We start from the raw sequence: 21,961 nt of genomic DNA on the forward strand, positions 1-21,961 counted from the left end.
CACATAACTGTCACCCACTTTGAGATGGCTTAGTTTGGTCCCATGAAGGTTCACCAAATGTCAGTCCAGAGTCAGTAAACTACTGCTAACACAAGTTGGCTGTCTCTGTGGGTTTCCCCATGATGATCTTGACCATTCTTGCTCCAATGATCTCTCCTCTCTCTTTCAACTGAAATCCAGGAGCTCATCCCAGTGCTTAGCTGTGGATCACTGCATCTTCTTCCATCTGTTACTGGATATAGTTTTTATGATGGGTCTTAGGAGGGGTAACTAATCTGCTTACAGGGAGAGGCCAGTTCAAGCATCCTCTCCACTATTTCTAGGAGTCTTAGCTGGGATAATCCTTGTGTATTTCTAGGAATTTCCCTAGCAACAGGTTTTTCCCTAAACCCATATTGACTCCCTCTATCACAATATCTCTTTCATTGCTCTCCTTCTCTGTCCCTCACCCAACTTGGCTATCTCGATCCCTCATGTTACTATCCTCCATCCCTCCCTTATATCCCCTCTCAGTTAACCCATTAGATCTTCACTATTTCTCCTTCCTGGTGTCCTCCATGTGTGTCCCTCTTAGAGTCCTACTTTTCACCTAGCTTCGCTGGGATGAGGAATGTAACCTTTTTATCCTTTGCTTTATGTCTAACATTCACTTATAAGTTACTATATATCGTGTTTGTCTTTCTGTGTCTGGGTTAACCAAATCAACATGCTTTTTTCTAGTTCATCCATATGTCTGCAAATTTCAAGATGTCATTGTTTTTTACTGCTGAGTAGCTCTTCACTGTGTAAATGTACCACATTTTCTTTATCCACTCTTCAGTTGATGGGCCTCTAGGGTGTTTCCAGGTTCTGGCTATTATAAATAATGCTGCTATGAACATAGTGGAGCAAATACCCTTATAGTATGATTGTGCATCCATTGGGTATATGACTAAGAGTGGTATGGTATGGTATGGTCTTGAGGTAGGTTGATTCTGAATTTTCTGAGAAACTGCCATACTGATTTCAAAAGTGGCTGCATGAGTTTGCATTCCCACCAGCAATGGAGGAGTTTCCACTTACATCCTCTCCAGTATAAGCTGTCAACAGTATTTTTGATCTTAGCTATTCTGACAGGAGTAAGATGGTATCTCAGAGTTGTTTTGATTTGCATTTTTGTGATGACTAAAGATGTTAAAAAAAAATCTTTAAGTGTCTTTCAGTCATTTTAGATTCTTCTGTTGAGAATACTATCTTTAGATCCATACACCGGTTTTCAATTAGATTACTTAGTATTTTGATATCTAGTTTCTTGAGTTCTTTATAAATTTTGGAAATCATTCCTCTGTCCAATGTGGGTTAGTGAAGATCTTTCCCCAATTTATAGGATACCATTTTGTCTTTTTGGCCATGTCCTTTACCTTACAGAAGCTTCTCAGTTTCAAAAGGTCCCATTTATTAATTGTTACTTTCAGTGTCTCATCTCCATTACCTTGACCCTCCTCACTTTCTTCTTTCTCCAAAACAACATTCCTGTCTTCCTGTGAAAAACATTCTCCTCTGCTGATGGACAATTGCTAACCTGAATGTTTTCCTTTTTACTTTCCTGTTCAAATTCAAATGAACCTTTCTATGATTCCTCACTCTGCAGTGGATGCAGAGCATTTGATATCAAATTACATAAAGAGCAAATCTTGACTCCTCTCTGGGATATATAGGCTCCTCTCTCACATGAGTTCATTAGGTTCTCAACACTGACTTCCGTACCCCAAGTTTTCATTGAAGGGAGTTGCATGAGACCAATAGCAATGTCTGGTAACTATTACCAACAGTTCTGTAAGCTGTTTTTCTCTCACATTCACTCCATTTCCTTTTAACAAACACGAAGTAACCAGCGTATTGCTGCTCCTGAGATGGGGAAATCCCCAAGTCCTGATCCTATACTGGAGAACCGCCTGCCTGAGCATCCTCTATCAGCAGTCCTGGAGTATCGAGACCTCTCTCATCTCTGAACCCATGACACTGGGCACCAAATGTCTGGTGCTTCCTGTTGTGTGGGATGTTCAAAGGAAAGAAATTCCAGAATTTAATTTTAGGCTCACTCGCAACATGGAGGAACAGTTTTTGTGAACTAAACCTCAAATCTTGGTTAAGAAATGTATTTATTGATTCTACACAAAGGTTGTGTTTGGGGTACAACAAGCTCCTCATGCCAAAGCTGCTTTGATTTATTCTACATGTTCTCTGAAAGAAATAATCACACCCCTACAATTCTAGTCCCTATTGTGCATTGTTGCAGTAGCCAATAATTCAAGCCCTCCAAGCATGCCTGGATAGTACTGTGACAAAAGACATGCAATAGATGGAAATCCCATAGAGAAAATGACTATAACTCATAGAAAACAATCACTGTTCCCAACTATGATTTCCTCAAGGTCTTGGAGCCTTGAACAAGAAACTAATATATTCTGTCATTATCATCCATACAGTGAGAAACAACTTTTTCATCCTAATGCTTACCCAAGATATAATGACTCTACGAGATTCCCACTACAAACTGTTTTGTCTTTACGTGACTCGTTGTGTCTTCAATGACATCACCTGTCACTTTACAAAGACTCCATGGGTCTGTGGTCAGACTCCCTAAGCTGGACTTGGAATTAGTGTGACAACATGTTGTATAACCAGAGTGAGGGTCATGTAACATTGGAATCAAAATGAGAATTTGGGGCTCCCACTTCAGAACCTGGCTTCGGTTAATCAGCTGTGTTCTTTGCACAGGTTACATGATGGTCAAACACCTGTGTTAGCTATCACGGACATAGAGATGATCAAAAATGTACTAGTGAAGGACTGCTATTCTGTGTTCACAAACCGACGGGTAGGTAACTTTTTTAATTAAAAAAAATTTAAAGACTTGTTTTTGCTATTTTTATTTATATGTATATATGTATGTCTGTTGACAGAGGTTCTATTCTGCCTGGTCCTACACACAGAGGCTTACATTAATTATAAACTGGTTGACATATTATCTCAGGCTTCCTTGTTAACTAATTCTTACACCTTACAGTAATCCATAATTCTTGTCTGTGCTGGTCACATGGCTTGGTAACTTCTATTAGTAAGGCAGTATCATCCTGCTTCCTCTGTGTCTGGGTGAGGAATGCAGACTGAGTCTTTCTTCTTCCCAGAATTCTCCTCTTCTCTTCACCCCACCTCTACTTACTGGCTGGTTGCTACAACTATACTTTCTGCCTGACTACTGACCAATCAGCATTTTATTAAACCAGTGCAACTGACAACCTTTAAAGAGTACAAGACCATTGTCCCACTGCTTGTGTCTATAAAAGTAAATGCCATACATGTGTAGGTTCCTGTGGAGTCCAAAAAAAAGGGGTTGAGATCCATTAGACTAGTGTTCCAAGCAGTTGGAGGGGCCTGGCATGGGTGCTGGGACCTGGCTCTTCCAGAAGATCAGCAAGCACCCTTAACTGTTGAACCATCACCCAGGACTCCTCCGTTTAAGAATACAAAATTTTAATTTTACCTATTGAAATTATTTTGTTTGTTTTCTTTGGTTTTTTAGAGACAGTGTATCTCTGTGTAGCTTTGACTAATCTGGAACTTACTCTGTAGGCCAGGTTGTCTTGAACTCATAGAGATCTGCTTGTCTCTGCCTCCTGATTGCTGGGTATAAGAGTATGTACTGCTACCTCTTTGGCTACTTAGTGAATTTAAAAAAGAAATAAATGTTGATTCACAGTGGTTTCCACAATAATATACAAGCAGGGTCTGGGTATTCATTTTACTAGTGAGGAAGTATAAATATACTATATTATTGTATCTACTTGTAGATGTACACTGTTGTCATCTAGATTGTGTTTACATTTCCTATTTCATGGGTCCTTTCTTATGTCTGTGTGGTACAGTGCAGTTTTTCACAGATCTAGATTCGTGCAGTGGCAAACACACAGAATAGAGTGTGGCTCCTTGCCCTCCATATACAGCCTGCCTTCTTCTCTCATTTTGTATCCATTTTCCTTCTCAGTGTATTGTATGGACAGTGTCAAGTTGATGATTAGTCACCTGGCCCTTTTGTGTGGATTTTCTTATGTAGAAAATATCATTTTGAGATTAGTTCTTAAATGTAATTTATTTATGTTAGATTTTTGTGAGGTATGATACTTAGTTCAATGTTCTCTCTTTTTAAACCATGGCTATCCCACTGTTCTGTCTGAAGAAACTTTGTGTTTCCCTCTTTCTACCCCCTGCATCCTGGGAAATGAACTCAGGTTGTTGGGCTTGGCAGCAAGCGCATTTACCTACTGAGCCATCTCTCTGGTCCTCATTCAGCTTTTGGTCATGTGGTGGAGTTGGCTGAAGGGCTAGTTTACAGCTGCCCTTCATCAAGGGAAGCCGGTTCCACTTATTCCTGTTGTGCTGAGGGCTTTCATATAAGGTCATTTGGGAAACTCAACGTTAGTATAAAGTATAAATGTGGAAAATAAAACAAAGTTCCCACCAGGGAAATAGAATTATATTTTCCCTTTTATCACTGAAGAAAAAATTAAGGAAAAATGATTCTTACAACACTTTTCCCAAACAAAAAACCCCAAACCAATAAACCAGGGTCTAGAGAGATGAAATAGTGGCTGAATGTTCTAGAAGAGGATGGGGGATTGGTTGCTTACATCCACATCCAGCAACTCAAATCACCTGTAACTCCTGCTTTAGGAGATCCAACTCACTCCTCTGACCTCTGATTACACTGCATACATAAGTACATACATTCATACACACATGCATACATACATATACACAATACTGAAATAAATCTAGAAAAAACCCAAAGATCAAATTCTCAGGCTAGGGAAATGACTCTATCAGTAAAAGACCTGAGTGTAGCTCACCAACATAAAACCTGGGCAGAGCAGCACATATGTTATTTATGAGCAGTATTTGGAAATAGGTGGGTCCTAGGGGCCTGCTCCCTAGATACTCTAGCCAAACCAAACCATTCTATATTCATTGAGACACTCTGTCTAAAAAAATACAGTAGAAGTGTAGAGGAAGATGTCATACCTCTGTTCTCCAAATGAGAATGCACACCAGTATTCTACTCTACACACACACACAGACACAGACAAACACATACATGAGCGTGCATATGCACACACGATCACACACCATATCAAGGCATCAATTTTCACATTGCCTATGCTGTAAATATGGAGCTGGAGAACTAGTGTGATACAAAGTTCACTTTCTATTTATCCCCAAGCCATTTGCTATCTACATAACTCTGGAGAATCTACTATGTTTTGTTCCTGTCTTCTCTATCCCCTCCCCAACCCTAAAACTAATTTTTAAACCACAGGGAGATTTAAATTTACAAGGATCATGGAATAAAAATGTTTAAAAGTTCAACAGGTAGCCCAATGAGCACCCAATGTCTTAAAGATTGTGAGGAAATTCTGACCATTTTTGCATGTAGAATGAGGCTTGATCTATAATAAACAGTCACAAACAAATTGTTATAAACCAATATCCCCCTAGCACTTTGCAACAATAGTAAGGTCTGGACTTACAGAGAACAATATCTATATTTTTTGACTCTAGAGTTTTGGCCCAGTGGGGATAATGAGTAAAGCCGTCTCATCAGCTAAGGATGAGGAGTGGAAGAGAATTCGAGCCTTGCTGTCTCCCACCTTCACCAGTGGAAAACTCAAAGAGGTGACTAAAAGGACTGTTAGCTGAAATGTTTGTGTGACTTGAGTCTCCACACCTAACAACCATGGGTGCCTTTGTGTTTTGTGCTTAGATGTTCCCCATCGTTGAACAGTACGGAGATATTTTGGTAAAATACTTGAGAAGAGAGGCAGAGAAAGGCAAGCCTCTCACCATCAAAGAGTGAGTAGTGGTACATCCACTGTGGTTCTGGGAGAGGAAGGGCAGCAGGGGCAGAAGGGTCACCCTTCTGTGTGTCTCACATGTCCAGCTGCTCCTTCTTCCCTTTTAGACACTAGATGACAAAATGTACAATTGAGAAAGAAATGTGATAGTATCGAGGTCACAAGGGTAAAGGGTAGATAATAGGGGAAGGTGCTTGATCAACTGAGGTGGTTTCACCAGTTTTGCCAAAGAATATAAATTATTTCAAGCTTCTTGCTGAATGTGGTAAATTTCTACATCTTTATCTCCTCAGAGTGTTAGGGGCCTACAGCTTGGATGTGATCACAAGCACGGCATTTGGTGTGAACGTCGATTCCCTCAACAACCCAAATGATCCTTTTATGGAAAAGACCAAGAAGCTATTAAAAATAGATTTTTTTAGTCCATTATTTATGTCAATAGGTACGTATGATGGTTCTTCCGCCTTTTGACCCAGTACACTTGTCTGTAGCCATGTTTGAAATTCAGCCTTTCTCTTCCACACTTACCAAAACTAACAGCTCTATTGGTATATAATTCACCTGACATGTAACTCACAAGCTTATCATGTTGTATATAAAGGCACAATCCAATATTTAAGGCACAAAGACATGTACTGCCTTATTTTTGTTTCTGAACTTAATTTCCTTTTAGAGAGAGTCTCATTGGGTAGCTCAACTTTCCTGAAAGTTGCCGTGTAGACCAGGCTGGCCTTGAACTCACAGTGATCCCATTACCTCAACCTCCTGGGTGCTGGGATTAAAGGCTTAAGACACTGCTCTTCTCTTTATTTTAAAATTCTATTATTTATCCTTTGACAATATCATAAAGGTATACAATCTATCTTGATTATACCCTCTCCTAATTCTCACCCTCACTTTCCTCAGATACACCAACACATCTTTCTCTCAATTTAATGTCCCATCCCTTTTTTTGGCCAAACAGTAAGTCCAGCAATCTCTGCCTCCTAGGATGTTGACCAATATTATTGGTGTGATCTCATGTAGGTGATCAGATCGAGAGTGGGCCAGGCCATGTCTAGGATATAGTATTTCACACTGTAAACAGAGACTACTTGTTGGTTTCCTGACCACACAGATTCAAGTAATGACACAGAAACCATATTAATTACATTACTTCGTGGCCTATTAGCTCTGGCTTCTTATTAGTTAGCTCTTACATCTTAAATTAACCCATTTCTATTATTCTGTATTTCACTACAAGGCTGTGGCTTACCAGGTAAAGTTCCAGTGTCTGTCTCCTTTGGCACATACATGGCGTCTCCCTGACTCCACCTACCCTCTCTATATATCTCTGTTCAGATTTCCCATCTGTCTATATTCTGCCCTTCCATAGGCCCAAAGAAGCTTCTTTATTAACCAATGGTAATAAAACATTCATAGCACACAGAACAGAACCCCAGATCATCACACCACCTGTCCTGGCCCTTACTTTACCCCCACATCTGTTTTCGTGATGTTCCTTGAGCCTGGAGTGATGGGGTGTTGATAAAAATGCTCCATGTAGGACTCAGCACTCAACAGTCACTTATTCTCTATACTTTGATCACTCAGGGGTCTGCACTGATTGATAATCTACCAATGTCAACTGAAGAGAACTCTATTCTAGCCATGCTGCACATTTGCACCATCATTCTTCAAGCAGCCTTGACCCCAGCAACCACCAATTTACTTTCTCTATATTTACATATTCTGAGTATTTCACATCATGGGATCATAGACTATACAGTCTCTGTGACAGGCCTCTGTCATTTAGAACATTATTAAGTGACACTACTGTAACTGTCTCCTATGTCTATGAATGAGTAATATTCTATATTAGTTTATAGACATTGAAGTTAGTTTTATATGTTTGCCATGAATTTTGCTGCCATGAGCATTTCAATACAAGGTTACATTTAAATATTTGTTTTGGGATATATTCAGAATGCAGTCATTTCTGCATTACAAAGTAACTCCATTTTAATATATTAAACAACTAAACATATGTTTTCCACGGTAGATGCAGCTTTTTATATGTCTTCTGGAAATGCAGGAGAGTTCCAAGTTCCCCATGTCCCACCCAACACTTGGCTCTCCTATGACTTTGATCATTGCTGCTTAGTGGATATGCTGCAGGCTGGACCTGTAGTTTTGATTACAATTTCCTTAGTCCTAATGCAATTAAAAAACTAAGCTAGATATATTAATGTCTGCTTTTAGATCATCTCTCTCACATAGCTGAATTGTTCTAACATTTTTTAAAGATTTATTTATTTTTATTTTATGTGATTGGGTGTTTTACCTACACATATGTGTACCATATGAATTAAGGGCCTGCCAAGGCCATAAAAGGGAATTAAATCTCCTGGAATTGGAGTTATGCATGGTTAAGAGCAGCCACATGGGTGTTGGGAATCAAATCTTGTTCCTCTGCAAGTGCAGCCAGTTCTAACTGTTGAGCAATCTCTACAGGCCCTGTAGTAATTTTTTTGTGTATGTGCTGGGTACAGTTAGCAGTGGTGCTTCTTTTGGGGTTTTAATATTTTCTCTGTCAATTACTTTTCCATACACAGCTCTTGTGTCCTTTTCCCTACATTCCATCCTCAACACCAAGTATCATCCTCTCCTTGTCTCCTTTTGAGCATTATCCCATATCCACACTTATACCTTTCACATTTTTGCATTTTTCATTATAGGCTAGACTATGGAACTGAGGGAGATAATGTGATTTTCCTGTGTATCTGAGATTGGTCACCTGTCTTTGACCTTGGCTTTACAGAGGTGCTGGGTATCAAACTCAGATCCGGTGTTTGCACAGCAAGTATTTTACCAATGAGTCATCTCTCCTGCCCTGGAGTTAGTTGTTTTAAAATTTTATTTTACACTGTAAAGTCAGATATTTGATATTTAAAAAATTAAGGCTGTGGGGCTAGGAAGATGGCTTAGAGGTTAAGAGCACTGATTGTTCTTCCAGAGGCCCTGAGTTTAATTCCCAGCAACCACATGGTGGTTTACAACCATCTGTAATGAAATCTAGTGCCCTCTTCTGGCCTACAGGCACACATGCAGACAGAATACTGTAAACAAAATAAATAAATAAATCTTTTTTAAAAATTAAGGCTGTAGGCCTTTCCCTAGATTTTTTTTCTTTTTATATATTTATTTATTTTTAATCTTTCTATTCAAATATTTTCATTCCTTCCCTCCTCCCAATCCCCTCCCGCTCCCCCACACCCCCTCTTCCCTCTCCCACCCTGCTTGAGAGAGGCAGGGAACCCTGCCCTGTAGGAAGTCCAAGACCCTCCCCCCTACATCCAGGCCTAGGGAACTATGCATCCATATAGACTAGGGTCCCAAAAAGTCAGAACATGGCTTAAAAACAAGTCCCAGTGCCTTTATCAACGGCTTCTCAGTCAGCCCCCATTGTCAGCCACAATCAGAGAGTTCGGTTTGATCACATGCTCATTCACACCCAGTCCAGCTGGATTTGGTGAGATCCCATTAGAACAGACCCACTGCCTTAATTCGTGGAGCAACTCCTCGCGGTCCTGCTTCTTTGCTCATCTTCTCCTTTCTTCTGCCTTTCAACTGAACCTTGGGAGCTCAGTCGTTTCTCTGATGAGGGTCTCTGTCTCTATCTCCATCCGTCGCCGGACAAAGATTCTAAGGTGATATTTGAGATAATCATCAGCGTGATAGTGGGGCAAGGACCATTCAGGTACCCTCTCCTCTGCTGTCCAAGGACCTAGCTGGGGGCATCCCCGTGGATTTTATTTGGACGGCCAGAACACAAATAATGACATGGAGGCTTCTTATTAATTATGAAAGCTTGGCCTTAGTTTAGGCTTGTTTCCCACTAGCTCTTATAACTTAAATTAATCCATTTCTATTAAACCACCTTCTACCACATGGTTCATTACCTATGCTCCATATGTACATCTAACTCCCAATTCCAACCCTCTGCCCCCACATCTTGCTGGTGAATTACACCTCTCTTCTTCCCAGATGCCTCTCTCCTACTGGAAGTTCTGCCTAGCTATTGGCCATTCAGTTCTTTATTAAGCCAATCAAAAAGTGCCTCAGAAGAGACACATCTTCACAGTGTACAAAAAGATTATCCTACAACATAAGCCTCTCTGCACCTTTTCAATATATGGTCTTGCTTTATCTTTTTTCATACTTTCTCAAGACATTTTGTATTCTTTTGCTACTTGAAGAAGATCACAAGATCTCACACATGCTAAGCAAGTACTCTGCCACAAAACTATATCTCAATAAATTTTCCAGTATCCTGCTGGACTTCTTGGACTGATGGTTATTTGGTAAGATTATTTTATGATAAGTATATTTGTATAATTAATTTGCACAGACATCTGATTATCCAAATATCCTTTCTGGTGCTAGTTTTGTTTGTATCATGCCAGCTGAAAAACAAATGCTATCTTGGCTGTTCTTTCTTTACTACTTATAAGCTAATAAGAAATCAACCTATTTATCTACTTGTTTATTTATTAGCTTAAAAAGAAATTTATTGATTTATTTGTTTATGTGTGTGGACATGTGCTTTGGTGTTTATATGGCATGTGTTGATTCTCTACTTCCACAGTGTGAGATGCAGGGATCAAACTCAGGTTGTTAGGCTATTCTGCAGGTCCTGTTAGCTCTTGAACCATGTCAATGGACCTGTCTATATTTTGGATCCACACAAACTACAGGAGCAGAGTTAAATCCAAGAGTCAGAATTGTTCCTTTCACTACTCCTCAATGCAGAAGGAGCATTATAATGGTGACCCAGTGTGAGCAACGTCACAGAGAGAATGGTTTGGTTGAGACACTGATGACTTATTCTTTGGATTGTTTCATGATTTCACTACATGAAACCTGTATTTGCACTAAAATTTATTATTTGTCTATCCTTTCCAGTACTCTTTCCATTCCTTATACCAATATATGAGATGTTAAATGTCTCCAGATACCCAAAGGATTCGATAGCATTCTTCAAAAAATTTGTGGATAGAATGAAGGAAAACCGGCTGAACTCTGATGAGAAGGTAAAAAGTGGTGGTCTCCTGAGAGGTGCAGTGTTTGTAATATGTTGGGCTGTGAACATGTGAGCTGTGTGTTTCACTTCATCTATCACTAAAAGTAGATAGAAAGGGTTGTATTTAGAGAGAGAAAAGGGATATTTTTATTTTTGTGAGAGGAAAATTTGGAAGTTTGAAAAACTGATTGAGAATAAGTCAGGAATTAACCCTTAGCAAAACAAATGAAATCAAGAGTGCCCTTTGTAAGGATTAAAATTAAGAAAAAATGGCAAGGCACAGGACCAGCACAAGCTAACACCACCAAATCACCAACATAGATGAGGAAGGACCTCTCCAAATGCTGCACCTCCGTGGGAACTGTTGGGACTTAATGTCTGTAGAGAAAGGGTATAACCACCAATAGGTTTCCTTTGCACCAGTGAATGACCCCACATATAGGGACATATGGGCAGCACTTGGACTCAGTGGGTTATTAAAAAGAAGTGGTCAAGGCCGGGCGGTGGTGGCGCACGCCTTTGATCCCAGCACTCAGGAGGCAGAGGCAGGCGGATCTCTGTGAGTTTGAGGCCAGCCTGGTCCACAAGAGCTAGTTCCAGGACAGGAACCAAAAGCAACAGAGAAACCCTGTCTCAAAAATTCAAAAAAAAAAATAAAAAAATAAAAAGAAGAGGTCATGAAGTTTGGAAGAAGAAAGGTTACAAGGGATCTAGAAGAATCAAATGGAGGAAATGATGGGTGGGTATGACCATATCTCATTGTATACATCTATGAAAATCTCTAAGAACAGATAAAAATGATTAAAACAAGAGAAATACTATTTTCATCTCCTACAAAAACATTTTCAAAAAATCAATGTTATTTTTAAAATTATATCTATTGTAATTTATTGTAAAGTGGTTTATAAATCAGCTAGATTGCTTCTGGGTTCAGCTACAGTTCCATCTGTTCTTTAAGAACTCAAGCAAGACTAACCACGTGTGAATTTAAGGAATCTACATTCTCAGAAAGAAGGGTGAGATTCTACACTCCTGATCTACGTCTCACCTCTGACCTTACCATTGACCTTCTATTTTTGCAACTTCTCTTTTGCTTCCAGCACAGAGTGGATTTCCTTCAGCTGATGATGAACACTCAAAATAATTCCAAAGACAAAGAGTCTCATAAAGGTAACCAAGGACTCCCTGGTCTATGGACAAGGAAGTTCTCAGTGAGTGGTCATCGCTCAGAAAATGAGTGGGAAGGTTTTCTTTTTTATTATATTTTAATTACTTATTAAAAATTAAACCTCCTCCACTCCTCCCATTTCCCTCCCACTCCCTTTCACCACCCTCCCCCTCCCTTTACACTCTTAAGAGAAGTCAGGGTACCCTGCCCTGTAGAAGTCCAGGGCCCTCCCACCTCCATCCAGGTCTAGGAGGTGTCTATCCAAACAGACTAGGATCCCAAAAGTCAGTACATGCAGTAGAATCAAAATCCAGTGCCATTATAATTGACTTCTCAGTGAGCCCTCATTGTCAGCCACATTCAGAGAGTCTGGTTTGATCACATGCTCTTTCAGTCCCAGTCCAGCTGGCCTTGGTGAGCTCCCATTAGAATAGTCCCACCGTCTCCATGGGTGAATGCACCCCTTGCGGTCCTGGCTTTCTTGTTCATGTTCTCCCTCCTTCTGCTCTTCATCTGGACCTTGGAAGCTGAGCCCAGTGCTCCAATGAGGGTCTCTGTCTCTATCGCCATCCATCACCAGATGAAGGTTCTATGGTGATATGCAAGATATTCATCAGTGTGGCTATGGAAGAAGGCCAGTTCAGGCACTCTCTCCACTGCTGCCCAAGGACCTAGCTGGAGACATCCCCTTGGACACCTGGGAACCCCTCTAGATCCAAGTCTTTTGCCAACCCTACAATGGCTCCCTTAATTAAGGTATCTTCGTCTCTGCTTCCATATCCACCCTTCCTCCATCTCAACCATCCCATTACCCCAAGCTCTCCCCAATCCTCCTCTTCTCACTTCTCTCTTCCCATCTCCCCTTCCCCCCAACACACCCCACCTGCGTGCTCCCAACTTCTGCCCGGCAATCTTGTCTACTTCCATTATCCAGGAAGATGAATATATGCTTTTCTTTGGGTTCACCTTCCTATTTAGCTTCTCTACGATCACGAATTATAGGCTCAATGTCCTTTGTTTGTGTCCTGCATTCACTTATGACTGAGTACATACCATATTCATCTTTTTGTGTAGTGATAGGAGCGGCTGGCTGCATTCCCAGCACCCAGCCACCCGCATGGTTAGCTTTACCCGAAATAATTACATGGAATCTGTATTCTTTTAATCACTGCCTGGCCCATTAGTTCCAGCCTCTTATTGGCTAGCTCTTACATATTGATCTAACCCATTTCTAATATTTTGTGTAGCACCACGAGCTGGCTTACCAGGAAAGATCTTAGCCTGCGTCTGTCTGGAGTGGGAGAATCATGGCGACTCACTGACTCGGCTTCTTTCTCCCAGCATTTTGTTCTGTCTACTCCGCCTACCTAATTTTCTGTCCTATCAGAGCCAAGCAGTTTTCCTTATTAATTAACCAATGAAAGCAACAGATAAATACAAGATCCACCTCCATCATTTTTTGGGTCTGGGTTATCTCACTCAGTAAAGTGTTTTCTATTTCCATCCATTTGCATTCAAAATTCAAGATGTCATTGTTTTTTTTTTTTACCTCTGAGTAGAACTCTAAAGTGTATATGTGCCACACCTTCTTTATCCATTCTTCCATTGAGGAGCACCTAGGTTGTTTCCAGGTTCTGGCTTTTACAAATAGTGCTGGTATGATCATAGTTGAACAAATGCTTTTGTAGTATGATTGGGTACCTCTTGGGTATAATCCCGAGTGGAATTGCTGGATCCTAAGGTAGGTTGACTCCTAGTTTCCTGAGAAATTGTCACACTGATTTCTAAAGTGGTTACACAAGTTTACAATGGATGAGTGTTCCCCTTACTCCACATCCTCTCCAGCATTGGCTATCATTGGTGTTTTTGATTTTAGCCATTCTGACAGATGTAAGATAGTATCTCAAAGTTGTTTTGATTTGCATTTCCCTGATCGCTAAGGAGGTTGAGCATGACCTTAAGTGTCTTTTGGCCTTTTGAACTTCTGTTGAGAATTCTCTGTTCAGTTCAGTACCCTTTTATTTTAATGGGTTAATTAGAGTTTTGATGTCTAGTGCCTTGAGTTCTTTATATATTTTGGAGATCAGACCTTTGTCTGTTGCGGGGTTGGTGAAGATCTTCTCCCATTCAGTAGGTTGCCTTTTTGTCTTAATGGCAGTGTCCTTTGCATTACAGAAGTTTCTCAGTTTCAGGAGGTCCCATTTATTCATGGTTGCTCTTATTGTCTGTGCTACTGGGGTTATATGTAGAAAGTGGTCTCCTGTGCCCATGTGTTGCAGACTACTTCCCACCTTCTCTTCTATCAGGTTCAGTGTGGTCAGATTTATATGGAGGTCTTTAATCCTTTTGGACTTAAGTTTTGTGCATGGTGATAGATATGGATCTATTTTCATTCTTCTACAGGTTGATATCCAGTTATTCCAGCACCATTTGTTAAAGGTGCTTTCTTTCTTCCATTGCGTAATTTTAGCTCCTTTGTCGAAAAACAGGTGTTCATAGGTTCATGGATTGATATCTGGGTCTTGGATTTGATTCCATTGGTCAACATCTTTCTTTTTATGACAATACCAAGCTGTTTTCATTACTGTATCTCTGTAATAGAGTTTGAAGTAAAGGATAGTAATGCCTCCAGAAGTACTTTTATTGTATAGAATTGTTTTGGTTATCCTAGGTTTTTTGTTTTTCCATATAAAGTTGATTATTGTTCTCTCAAGGTCTGTGAAGAATTTTGTTGGGATTTTGATGGGGATTGCATTGAATCTATAGATTGTTTTTGGTAGAATTGCCATTTTTACTATGTTGATCCTCCCAATCCAAGAGCATGGGAGATCCTTCCATTTTCTGGTATCCTCTTCAATTTCTTTCTTCAAAGATTTAAAGTTCTTGTCAAATAGATCTTTCACTTACTTGGTTAGAGTTACCCCCATGATACTTTATGCTATTTGTGGCTAGCAGAAGAATACCTCTGTCAGGTTACTGAAAGAAGGACATGGCTATTATCAGTGTGGAATTTTCTAGATGCACATGGGCACAAATTTGTTCCAAACATGAAGGGAGTCTTCAGTGGCCTCTGTGTGTCACCTAGCTCTACACAGATGCTGCTTCTGTCTTTCCCAGCACATTGACTGAGAACTTGACCCAGACATCTAAATATAAACATCCATTCAGAAGGCATGTATACAAATAGTGCTTATGTTTTTTGGAACCCCTGCTGTGCATGTGTTCTCTACCTTAATCTATAGTGATTGCTTACTTCTCTTTGTATGTTAAAAACATTGCATCTTTGTATAAGCACACTGGTTCTCTTCATTCTTCCACATACTTAAAAATTACTTTTTATCTTCTTTGGATACTATATGTATGTGTGCATGAGTGTGTGCTCATGCTTACACCCCTATATCTCTGTGGATTTCAGAGGAAGGCACAAAGTACCTTCCTCAATCACTATCTGCCTTATTTCCTCCAGATGGAAACTCTTATTGAACCTGGAGCTATGCTGGCACCCAGAGGTCTCTATGATCCACAGAGCTAGGGCTATAGGAGTGTGTTACCACACAGGCATTGTACATGGGGACTGAAGATTCAAACTGAGGTTCTCAGGCTTGTGCAACAAGTGCTCACACTTATTGAGCCATACCTCTAGCCTCCCAACTATGTTTATGTTTTAATTTAAAAGCATTATTACTATCATGGTTGTTAATTTCCAGACTTTATTCTAGATGTGTCCATCAGAAGTTAATGTAAAGGGATCTTCTAGGTCCCCAAATTTGCTTTATAAAGTCATCATGTGTTTTGTTTGGAATTCTCTCCAGTTTATCCACTTTAAACACTTTCATGTGATCAACTAACTTCAAATTGATCTATATGTCCTGCTCCTTTTCAGACCAGGTCTCATGTAGGCCAGGCTGACCTCACATTCATAGTGAGAATGACCATTTAACTTCTGTCCTACCATGCCTAGTTTATACAGTACTGGGGACTGAGCCCATGGCATTATTCATGCCAAGCCAGGCTAGCTCTCCACTTACTGAGATACATATCCTCTGACCTTCTGTTTCATTTTCTTTTTTTTTTTTTACAGTTGGTTCATTTTATTATAAAAATACAGACTTCAAAGCTGAATGTGATGAGGGGTTTCATTTTCAAGTTCTAAAATAGATATTAACTTTAAAAATACCCACTGATTGTGGGTTTATAGTACAGCTTCAATTTAGAAACAAGGACTTACACTAATTGGGAAAGAAACTTTATCAACAGCAGAGTCACAGCACTCATGCAAAAAGGTTTACAACTGTGTATAACTCTAGCTATATAAACTACAATGCCATGTTCTGCTCTTCATGGACACTTGTAAACATGTTTGTACACATACATAAATGGATAATTAAAATTAAAACTCTTAACCTTTACCAAAGGTGAAGAACTAAAATTAAAATTCTTTATTTTTTTATTAAAAATTTCCTCCTCCCATTTCCCTCCCACTCCCCCACTACCCTCCCTCTCCAGGTCTAAGATAAGTCAGGATGCCCTGCCCTGTGGGAAATCCAAGGCCCTCCCACCTCCATCCAGGTCTAGGAAGGTATGCATTCAAACAGGCTAGGCTCCCAAAAAGCCAGTACATGCAGTAGAATCAAAACCCAGTGCCATAATCATTGGCTTCTCAGTCCGCCCTCATTGTCAGCCACATTCAGAAAGTCTGGTTTGATCACATATTCGTTCAGTCCCAGTCCAGTTGGCCTTAGTGAGTTCTCATTAGATCAGTCCCACTGTTTCCGGTTGGATAGATAATTAAAAATAAAATTAAAATTAAAACTCTTAACCCCTACCAAAGGTTAAGAATTAAAATTACCTTAGCGATGAGGGAAATGCAAATGAAAACAACTTTGAGATACCACCTTACACCTGTCAGAATGGTTAAAATCAAAAACACCAATGGTAGCCAATGCTGGGGAGGATGTGGAGTAAGGGGAACACTCATCGATTGCTGGTGGGAAAGCAAACTTGTAAAATCAATGTGGCAGTTTCTCAGGAAACTGGGAGTCAACCTACCTCCGGATCCAGCAATTCCACTTGGGATTATACCCAAGAGGTGTCCAATCATACTACAAAAGCATTTGTTCAACTATGATCATACCAGCACTATTTGTAAAAGCCAGAACCTAGAAACAGCCTAAGTGCCCCTCAATGGAAGAATGGATAAAGAAGGTGTGGCACATATACACTTTAGAGTTCTACTCAGAGGTAAAAAAAAAAATCAATGACATCTTGAATTTTGAATGCAAATGGATGGAAATAGAAAACACTTTACTGAGTGAGATAACCCAGACCCAAAAAGAAGATTATGATATGTACTCACTCATAAGTGGATTCAGGCCATAAATAAAGGACATTGAGCCTATAACTCATGATCCTAGAGAAGCCAAATAAGAAGGTGAACCCAAAGAAAAACATACATTTACCCTCCTGGATATTGGAAGTAGACAAGATCGCTGGGCAGAAGTTGGGAGCATGGGGGTGGAGGTGGGTTGGGGGAAAAAGAGATGGGGAGAGAGAAGGGAGAAGGGGAGGATTTGGGAGAGCTTAGGGGAATGGGATGGTTGATATGGAGGAAGGGTAGATATGGGAGCAGGGAAGAAGATATCTTAATTAAGGGAGCCATTGTAGGGTTGGCAAGAGACTTGGCTCTAGTGGGGTTCCCAGGTGTCCAAGGGGATTTCCCCAGCTAGGTCCTTGGGCAGCAGTGGAGAGGGTGCCTAAACTGGCCTTCTCCCATATCGACACTGATGAATATCTTACATATCACCATAGAACCTTCATCTGGTGATGGATAGAGATAGAGACAGAGACCCACAGCGGAGCATTGGACTGAGCTCCCAAGGTCTAGTTGAACAGAAAGAGGAAGAATAGGAGCAAGGAAGTCAGGACCGTGAGGGGTGTGTCCACCCACGGATATGGTGGGACTGATCTAATGGGAGCTCATCAAAGCCAGCTGGACTGGGAATGAACAAGAATGTGATCAAACTGGACTCTGAATGTAGCTGACAATGAGGGCTGACCCAGAAGCCAATGATAATGACACCAGGTTTTGATTCTACTGCATGTATTGGCTTTTTGGAAGCCTAGTCTGTTTGATACATACCTTCCTAGACCTGGATGGAGGTAGGAGGGCCTTGTACTTCCCACAGGGCAGGACACCCTGACTTCTTTTAGGACTGTAGAGGGAGGTAAGGGGGAGTGGGGGGAGTGGGAGGGAAATGGGAGGAGGTGGAAATGTTTAATTAATTAATTAATTAAAATTCTTAACCTCTGGCAAAGGACTGAAGTTCAGTTCCCAGCACCTGCCTCTGAAAGCTCACAATTTTCTAAAACTCCATGTCTAGGGAATCAGATGCTCTCTCCTGGACACCATAGCCATACCAAATACACACATGGCGCCCATCCACAGACACAAATACACATACAAAAACATATATGTAGGCAAAACACCTACACACATAAACTAAAACAACTTAAAAATTCATTAAAATATGTTGTAAATGCCTAGATCCTTTGTTATGCTAAGTTCAACTTTGCATCTACTGACAACTCAAGAGTACAATAAAGACTCAGTAGAAAGTCAACCAAAACTCCCAGACAGACACAAATATATGTAAATAAAAAATAAAAATAAATCTTAAAAAACAGAATATGCTACGTGTCTTGAAACTGCCCACTGAGGAGGAACATAGCATAGACCTTGGGAGAATCCTGACTGAAGCAAACTTTTCCTTCTCTGGCTGTCACATGGATGTCAAAGTGATAACGGTCCCAGGGTGACTGAGGGACTTCTCCATACTTCTCTCTAGCGAAACAGGAGCCTTGTTTGATTATCTCCTTATCTCTTCTGTGTTGGTACACCCTGACCTGACTTTCCTGAAATGTTTTCTTACTTTCAGTTCTGTCTGACGCAGAAATCATGGCCCAGTCAATTATTTTTATTTTTGGTGGCTATGAAACCACCAGCAGCACCCTTGCCTTTGCCCTGTATTTACTGGCTACTCACCCTGATATCCAGAAGAAACTGCAGGAGGAGATCGATGTGGCTCTGCCCAATAAGGTGAATGGACGGTGCTTGGAATAGAAGGGAAAAAGACATACCTTCTTTTCACAAAAAGTGGTGTGTGTGTGCGTGTGTGTGTGTGGTGTATATGCATAGATCATAGACCTGCACTGGATATTTTTCTAAATCGCTCTCCACCATGGTTTTTGACACAAGTATTCTCACTGAATCTGGAGATCATCAAATTGGTTAGGCAGTCTGGAAAGGATCACCAGGCATGCCCTGTCTCTGCCCCTTCCCCTACCCTGCTGGGATTATAGATGTTAGCCATTATGTCTGGCTTTATGAATGATATGTATCTGAACTCAGGATTGCATACTAGACAATTCATAAATTGAGATATCTTTAAAGCCCAAGTGATAGTTATTCTAACCATTCTGTAAGAGACTGGATAGCTAGCTCAATGGTTAAGAGCGTTGGCTGCTCTTTCAGAAAATCCATCTAGGTTTGATTCCCAGTACCCAAATGGCAACCCTCGACTGTATATAATGTCAGTCACAAGGGACCTGATGCCCTCTCCTGACTTCTGTGGACATTGTGCTTATGTGGCACACATACACATATGTAGGCAAAACAGCTACACTCATAAAATAAAACAATTTTAAAATTCTTTAAAATGTATTATAAGTGCCTATGACCTTTGCAATGCTTGGCTCAACTTTGCACTACCGAGAACTCAATAGTACAATACAGATCAATTGAAAGGTAATCTAAAATCTCAGAACAAACCTTTTTTCTTTCTTCCCAGGCACCTCCCAGCTATGATAAAGTGATGGAGATGGAATACCTCGACATGGTGCTGAGTGAAACCCTCAGATTATACTCAATTTCTGACAGACTTGAGAGAATCTGTAAACAAGATATGGAAATGGGTGGTGTGTTTATTCCCAAGGGGTCAGTAGTAATAATACCAATTTTTTCTCTTCATCGTGACCCACAGTACTGGCCAGAGCCTGAAGAATTCCGCCCTGAAAGGTACTAGAATTCCAGAAGTTGGAACCCACTATTAACTGTGCTGGGCTGTATATACTATAGTGTCTCTTATGAAAAGATGATCTAAATGGGATTTAGTATCCATTTGCATTCTGTGAAGAGGATGACAAAAAAGGGGAAAAGGGAAAGGGGAAGAGAGATGGGAGGAAAAAATGAGAATTTAAATACAGTGTTTTCATCCTCCTTCATCAAGTAACAAATGACCAACTTAAGTGTGAGGCAGGAACCCGCTTTCCTTCAGTCTAACTGACACATGCTTTTCAGAGATGGAACCCAGCATTATCTTGAAGAGACTTTTAAGACATGTATTCCCCCATTTGCTTTTATTCTTTGACAATAGCATGTATATAAAGAGTATGTTGGTTATTTTTTATTCTTTGACAATTGCATGTATGTATAAGGTATTTTTGTCATTTTCGCCTCCTATCACTTCTCCCTTGCACACTTGTTGAATCCCTGCTTGTCCCCATCAAGTCTTCCTCCTCTATTCATGTCATCCTGTTGTCTTGTGAATCGTGATTTTAATTAGGGTTGCTTGCATAAGTGCAGGTCTAGGAGTAATTTACTGCAGAACGGACAAATCACCAAGGCTACACCATAAAAAAGAATAGCCCCTTACCCCAGGAACCATTAGTTGTCAACAGCTCTTCACAGAGGTGATGTTTCACCAGTTCCCTCCCCAATCCTTGATGGAGTGTGTCAACATGGTCTAGCCTTGTGTAGGCAACCACAGTTGCTACGAATTCGTGAGTACAATGGCTGTGTCAGGTCCAGAAGATAGTGTTTCACAGTACCCCTTTAATTCCCTGGCTCTTATGTCATTCTGTCCTGTCTTCTGAGATGTTCTTGAGCCTTGGAGGGGATGATACAGATGTCCCATTAAACACTGAGCACTCCACCATCACTCATTCTCAGCATTTTGAGCAGTTATGAGTCTCTGTGTTAACTGTCTCCACTGCAATCAGAAGCTTCTCTGACCAAGTCTAATAGCAGCACTAGTTTTTGTGAATAAACATGTATATTCAGAAGACAGTTTGATACCATGTCCACTTAGCAAAACAACAGTAGTACATTCAACCCTAGTGCATATAACCTCTAGATTTACAGTATCAGGCATTAAATACCACTGGAAATTGGAACTCTGATCCAATCAGATAGTGGTTCATTATCCCTACCACATAACACTAGTGGGCACATAGGATACATTTTCTGTCTAAAGCATTTGTCTTATCTCAGATACGGAAACTTTTTTAGGGCAAGGGGGACAGAAAGGACTTTTAGTGTACAATTCTCAGAGCCAAATACCTGGAATCAGTTCAGTGAAACCTTCCTAATCTACCTGTATGGTACTGGTTAGATGTCTAAAGGTAAATTCATGTATGTAGATCTTATGCTTCTATCCTTTGCTAACTTGACATTACTGTGTGTCTCCAGGTTCAGCAAGGAGAACAAGGGCAGCATCAATCCTTATGTGTACATGCCCTTTGGGTATGGACCCAGGAACTGCATTGGTATGAGGTTTGCTCTCATGAACATGAAACTTGCTCTCACTAAACTCCTGCAGAATTTCTCCTTCCAGCCTTGTAAGGAAACACAGGTAAGGGGAAAAAACTTTCTCTGTAAATAATGTTTTATGGAAGACATTTTTCAATCAAAGTTTCTGTGTATAAAATCGAATCTGCTTGTTTGATGTTTGCTAACTCTTTTTATGGCCTAATGAGTTATTTGTATTCAGGGAAGAATTGAGG

The 21,961-nt window shown here is 40.4% G+C and overlaps 1 protein-coding gene across 1 annotated transcript in view; it reads left to right on the forward strand.

Moving 5' to 3' along the window:
* LOC130870861 (cytochrome P450 3A11-like) overlaps positions 1–21,961 on the forward strand; it is a 33,866-nt gene that overhangs the window by 9,089 nt on the left and 2,816 nt on the right. The window contains exons 4-12 of the mRNA XM_057763767.1: positions 2,761–2,860; positions 5,599–5,712; positions 5,801–5,889; positions 6,185–6,333; positions 10,836–10,963; positions 12,054–12,123; positions 19,057–19,217; positions 19,969–20,195; positions 21,648–21,810. Coding sequence (XP_057619750.1) covers positions 2,761–2,860; positions 5,599–5,712; positions 5,801–5,889; positions 6,185–6,333; positions 10,836–10,963; positions 12,054–12,123; positions 19,057–19,217; positions 19,969–20,195; positions 21,648–21,810 — 1,201 coding nt within the window. The remainder of the gene's footprint in view (positions 1–2,760; positions 2,861–5,598; positions 5,713–5,800; positions 5,890–6,184; positions 6,334–10,835; positions 10,964–12,053; positions 12,124–19,056; positions 19,218–19,968; positions 20,196–21,647; positions 21,811–21,961) is intronic.

The sequence above is a fragment of the Chionomys nivalis genome, chromosome 3 (genome assembly GCF_950005125.1).
Source record: "Chionomys nivalis chromosome 3, mChiNiv1.1, whole genome shotgun sequence".
In the NCBI taxonomy this organism is placed as follows: Eukaryota; Metazoa; Chordata; class Mammalia; order Rodentia; family Cricetidae; genus Chionomys; species Chionomys nivalis.